At 59.8% G+C, this 6109-nt stretch overlaps 1 protein-coding gene across 1 annotated transcript; it reads right to left on the reverse strand.

Moving 5' to 3' along the window:
* Nucleotides 1-760: 760 nt before the first annotated feature.
* On the reverse strand, nucleotides 761-5846 carry CCT8L2 (chaperonin containing TCP1 subunit 8 like 2; the record flags this gene model as incomplete). Its single annotated transcript, XM_054593429.1, is given in 3 exon segments — nucleotides 761-812; nucleotides 3086-4994; nucleotides 5772-5846. Coding segments are annotated over 3 exon segments (2036 nt in total), but the record flags the coding sequence as incomplete, so codon positions are not given.
* Between the last annotated feature and the right edge of the window lie 263 nt (nucleotides 5847-6109).

Raw genomic sequence — 6109 nt, forward strand, 5'->3', positions numbered from 1 at the left:
GGCTCTGCCGACTCGGCTGCGGCTCCACCACCAAGAAAGGCGCCCGTCTCCCTCACTCGCCCGGGTCAGGCATTTTCCCCGTCCCTGCCCATTTCCTCCGCCTCTTGCTTCTCCGCTGTCTGCTTGCTGGATCGACTCCGAGCCCCACGAAACAACGTTGCTGAACCAGAAAGGATTTGGGATGGAAGAACAAATGAGTCCACCAGCTGCAAGTTTCATGGAGAATGGGCACTAGGAGCTGTCATTTCTGAAATTCAGTTGCTTCTGGAGAAGAGAAAGACGTCTGGGAAGGGGCCCGGATGGCCGACTCCACAGGCCTTGGGAGAACCGAGCCCCACACCTGGGAAACCTCGGGCCTCGGCCCGCAGCCTCGGGCGCGGGTCAGGAGCCAGTGAAATCGAGGCCACGTTCTGGTCAACTTCTCCACAGTCAGCGGGTGAAAAGGAACGACTGGATGTCCCAGTCGTGCATTTTGACACTGCAGGAGGTTTTAAGGAGGACACTTCATTTCTAAGCATAATCAGGATACAGCTGATCGGGATTAGTGCTTAGACCAATGCTTCTCAGACTTTAACGTGCACCCCAGTCACGCGGGGATCTTGTCAATGTGCAAATTCTGACACAATAGGTGTGGGTGGGTGGCGGAGGGGCCCAAGACCCTGGGTTTCTGACGTGTTCTGCCGCCGCTGGTTTGCGGATCGGATCACTCTAAGCAGCAAGAGCGCAGAGGGCAGGAGGCTGCGGGGAGGAAGGCGCTCACCTGATGCTAAAAGCGGCTGCAGCCCAGACTCTCTTGGCTCCCAGTGCGCTCTCTGCTCTGGTCCCTTCCCCGAGCCCTGCCTCTAGCTGCCCTCGGTATTCACCTTGGCTGTGCGTGACATTTTCTGCCCTTCTGGAGCAGCCGATGCCCTTTAGATACAGGACGGGGAAACCAACTCCTGCTCACTCAGGGGGATGTACTCCAAGGAGAGCGAACTGGAGAGCCGGCCAGCCCGTCTTGGGGCAGGAGGGCAGCAGCGCCTCCAGCGCCAGCTCCAGGGCCCCCCCAACACGCCCCACAGACGCCCGAGTTCTCTGGCTTCAGACTTCAAGTGTGGGCCACGTGTTTTTACCTCCAAGGCTCTCAGCATAGGCTGGTGCCATTTGTGTCTGCCACACTCTCCTTGTCCCTTGAAACACTGACCTTGATCATTTTTTTATTAATTTTAGAGAGAGGGGGAGAGGCAGAGAGAAGCATCGATTGGTCATTCCACTTAACTGATTCCTTCCCTGGTTGATTCTCATAGGTGCCCTGACTGGTGATTGAACCCTCAACCTTGGTGTTTTGGGACTGCGCCCTAAGCAACTGAGCTGCCCGGCCAGGGCTGACCTTGGTAATTTTCACTTGCATTTACGGATGCAGACTTGTGTGCGTGTATCTGCCTAGCTAGGGGGAGCGGAGATGGCAATGAACTGTTACAACACGATTTCTCCCCCAAGGATCAAAAAACCCCTTGTGTGTCCCCCTCAGAACATTTACAATATCCTATATCACATCATCAGATCTCTGCTATGCCTTGGATCTGTAACTAAAATGTTCTCCGTGAGCAGGAGCGTCTTTTATTTATTTATTTATTTATTTACAGAATAAGCGTGGCTTTTTGTCTAATTTTAAAAACACTAATTGTAAATTTCCCAAGAGCCATTTTGAAGCATATTTGCTTTGTAATCATAGAGGTTATATCTCTGAAAATGTCACAATAGAGAAATTTATAATTGAGGCAGTAAAACAATGAATGACTTTGGATTTCTGTTTTCTATTTATTATGTAACGTTGGTCAATTACTTAATGTTTCTGAACCTCAAATGTGTCTCCTGCAACTGAGAGATAATCAAGCTGCTTTCTCTAAGTATGTTTTGATGATGAAATAAAATTTATGGAAATTTATGGAAAGTTCTTTGGAACTGCTTTAGAAAGTTAACTATTTCTATCATTATCGTGACTATTATGGAATGGAGACTGGAATGCAGAACTTAAGGGAAGGAGAGAAATGTGAAACTCTTAGTTACATTCGCTGAAACGCAGCGATGAAGACAAAGCAAGGAAGAAGGCAGGCCGGGGCGCGCCACAGGCCTGACGCAGGCGGTGACCGGCACGGGGCTCCGCACTTCCACGCGCCGCCCTTCCTTCCCCGCCAGCTTTTCAGGACTTCACGTCCTCTGGGTTTCCAAAGAATCTTTGCAGACTTGTTTCGCTCCGTCGCAGCTTTTTTGTGTGTATGACCGTGAGAGATGGCAGCCTCCCCGCTCGCTCCTGGGCTCGGCTCTTTCCCCAGAGCAGAGGGACTCGGGCGGTTGATGGGGTGGAGGCCTGCGTGGCGTGGGTGCTCCGCTCCTGGCTCTCCAGTTAATGCTCAGATCCCCCTTAATGCCCGGGGTGTCCAGCCCTGACTGGAGGGAACCCCGCCCTGCTATTCTGGCGCCCCCCCCGCCCCCCGCCCCGGAGAACGACCTTGGTGCATTTCTAGCCTGTGCGTTTGATCCATCGTTACCTGTGCCAAGGATGCATTTTTTAAAAACGTTGTATTTCTGCCTGCTTGCCTGCCAGCTGATTTTCCTCCACTCTCCTCCTCCTTGCCTTAAATAATATTCCTTCCTCTTTCCAAATACTCACAGGAGGAATGGGCCGCCACTCCCGTAAGCTGGGACTGGTGTCCTCAGATGGCTAACGTGACGTGTAGATTCACATGTGTTGGAACGTCACGCAGGAATAAAGTAGTTGGGAAGAGATTCCTGCACTTTCTTTTCTTTTTTTCTTTTTTTTATGCATCGCCAGATAGTTTAAAAACCTTTAATAGAATTGAATCCTGCTCTTACTGGAGGAAAAGAACAGAATCTGATGGAGAGAAACAGGAGATAAAAAAGGCCAAGAATCTGAAAGGAAGTCAACGGAAAGGATTTTTGTTATTTCAGCCAAAGAAACGGACTCTGCCCCAAACACGGAGGGAATAAGTAAGGCAAACAGTCGTTTTCAGGGTGAAGGTGCCCACCCTGACGGGCCCCATTTTTTGGAGGGCGTTGCCACTTAGGTTTTCCCACAGGCGACGGCGTCCCTTTGCCTTCTAAGGGTTGGGATTCGGGCCCTCCTGGCGCGGCCCACTGTCCTTGGCCACCACGATCTCGTCCACAGTCAGGAGCTCCAGGACCACGTCGGCCGCGGCTCGGAGGCCCTGGGCCTTGGCTGCCAGCGTGTCCCACACCTCCCCCTGGGCCGCGTTGATCAGGCCTTCGCCGCCCACCCCGGCCAGCGAGTGCCCGGCCTGGTGGGCGGCGCTCACGTCCGCCATCACGCGGGCGGCAGCCAAGCCCGCATTTTCCGCCAAGGCGGCCGGCAGAGAGTGCAGGGCCTGGGCCAGTCCCAGGAGCACGAGGCCCCGCGGCGCCTCCAGTGCGGTCCCCCGGTCGGAGAGCATCTTCGCCAGGGCCATCTCCGTGGCGCCGGCCCCCGGGAGCAGCCGGGGGTCCTGCCACAGCTGGAAGTAGGCGTCAATCCCGTGGTGGGCGGCCTGCTCCGCGGCCCGGAGCCCAGCCGTCGTGGCGCCCCTGACCACCACGGTGAGGGCGGGGGTGCCCGGGGGGTCCCATTCAAACACCACGGCCAGGCCTTGCCGCAGCTCCTGCCCGTACACCCGCTGGCACTTCCCCGGCTCCGGCGGCGCGGCCAGGCGAGGCATGACAGGCGTGTTCAGCGCCTGGCGCAGGCCGGCCAGCTCCCGCGGGGCCCTGACGCGGATCACCATGAGGCCGGCCCTATCCGCCTGGGCCAGGGCCTTCTCCTCCACCTCCCCGCACACCACCGCCACGTTGATGTCCGCAGCTCTCAGATGCGCTACTTGCGTTTCGATCAGGCGCTCGCTCCCTTTCCTAAACTGAACGAGTTCAGCAGGGCTGGTGAGACGTGCCATCGCGGGGGCATTTGGACTGGCGAGCCCAAAGGGGCAGGAAAAGAGAGCCACCCTGGCGCCGCCCAGCACCACGGCCACTTGCCCGCAGGGCCGCCCCGGCACGGCCAGCCCCGGCAGCAGGCACGCGTCCTCCGGCTGCCCGCCCGGCAGCGCGCACACGCCGATGCGCTCCGGGCGGAAGGTGCCGTCAGGCTCCCTGGCCGCCGAGCACGCGTGCGCCACCAGCCGGGCCAAGGACTCCGCCTGGGACTGCGCATGGGTGTTCATCACCGAATACAGGGCCCAGAACGGGTCTTCCAAAGGCCCCAGCGACCGGATCGCCAGCGACGGCAGCAGGGCCAGGGCCTCCGCGGTAGCGGCGGCGTAGGCCTCCCGGAGCTGAGTGCGGGGCAGGCCGGCCCGCAGCAGGAGCTCGGCCTGCGCCAGCAGGGCCTCGGCCAGGAGCACCACGAAAGCCGCCCCGTCGCCGCAGTGCTCGGCCTGGCCCAGCGCCGCGTCCCGTAGCAGCCGGGCGGCGGGGTGCTCCAACTGCAGGGCGTCCAGGATGGCTGTGGCGTCCCCCGTGAAGACCGTCTCGCCTTTGGCGGTCACCAGGAGCTTCTGGAGGCCGTAGGGGCCGTAGCACGGCCGGATGACCCTGGCCAAGGCTTGCGCCGCCACCAGGCTGCTGAGAAGGGGCTGCTCCTCGGCTCCCGGACCGCGGGGACCCGGCCACAGCCTCTGGGGCAGCTCCTGCGCGGACGGGGCTTCGCGAGCTGTGGCCCGCCGAGCGGGCAGCCCACCCGGGCCGCGGGGGCGCTCCCGAAACAGCAGCGGGGCCGCGGCACCGACCTCTGACGTTACTCCAGGGATCAGCTGACAGGGCGACCCATCACCCGGGGTCTGGGGACATCCGCCCTCCAGGCTGGGGGCGGGGATGGCCTGCCGAGAGCGCAGGTCTGAAACCACCTCCAGACTGAGCTGTGAAGGAACGGGGCTCCTGCAGCCTCCGACCCGTGGTGGCCGCAAGGGATCTGATCCCGATGACCTCACAGAGTGGCACCTGGAACCCTGCGCAGGGAATGAGGTCACAGGAGGACGGTCGGGGACCTGCCGGGGCGCGGAAGGCAGGCCTGGTCGCTCCGTGGCAAGGGCCCGCCCACGCGCCAGGCCCCTGGGCTTGCGGAGAATCCGGCCACCACGAGGGGACGCTGAGTGAGGTGCGAGGAGGACGGGCCGCCGCACTTCACTTCCTGATGACGCCGCGGCCCCCGGGTCGCCCGTCTGAGCGGCAGGCGCGGTTTGTTGGATTCTCTCCCCCGCGCAGCCCCGCTCACGCCTCGGCCTCTTGGCCGCCGTCCCTGTCTGTCCGCGCTAGTCGTCGGGTCCCTGCGGTGTCTGTCGGCCTGTGTGTCCCTCAGGTTGCAGGTGTGTGAGGCCACACAGAGCGCCTCGCCTCCTCCCAATGGCAGTGAGGTCACTGGGCGGGCAAAGGCCGGGCAAGACGAGGGAGAGAGGCCCACAGCCCACAGACAGACAGACAGGGGCGGTGAGGAGGGGGAGGGCCTGGCCTCCCAGGTCCAGAAGGGAGACAACCCAGGGGAATGGGTTGGGGCCCTCCGGCCGCCCCCTCCCCCCTTAGAAGGTAAGTTTCTTCTTTTGACCCTTCCCCGCCGCTGGCTCGCTCCCTCCTTCCCTCATAGGGAGACTATGGGGGCAGCGACGGCTTCCTTCTCGGTGCAACACACAGGATCTCCACAACGTCCAATGGGGGGGGCGGGCAGGGGCCGGGACACAGAGAGGGGCGAGGGAGAAGGGTTTCCCCCCCGCACGAGCCCGGCTTCCCACAGGCGTCGGGTCGCGTGCCAGGCGGGGGGTGCGCGTGAGGCCTGTCAGGGTGGGGGAAAGACAGAGTGTTGCCATGCGTTTTCACTTGGAAACCAAACCCTTTTTATTTGCCCCCTAAGGGGGGGGGGGAATATAACCCTGAAATGGACGATAATGGTCAGGAGTCACGATAATGGGGCAGGCATTGTTTTAATATTTCCACAAATATTCAGTGCCAGACGGGCACTAGACGTATCAGGGGATCACTTCGTAAATTCTGTCTAACCATAACGTTGTATGCCTGAAACTAATATACAATAATATCGAATGTCAACTGTAATTGATGAATAAAAAACCAA

This window comes from Pteronotus mesoamericanus, unplaced genomic scaffold (genome assembly GCF_021234165.1).
Source record: "Pteronotus mesoamericanus isolate MK-2021 breed Mesoamerican mustached bat unplaced genomic scaffold, CSHL_Meso_final scaffold_409, whole genome shotgun sequence".
Lineage (NCBI taxonomy): Eukaryota > Metazoa > Chordata > Mammalia > Chiroptera > Mormoopidae > Pteronotus > Pteronotus mesoamericanus.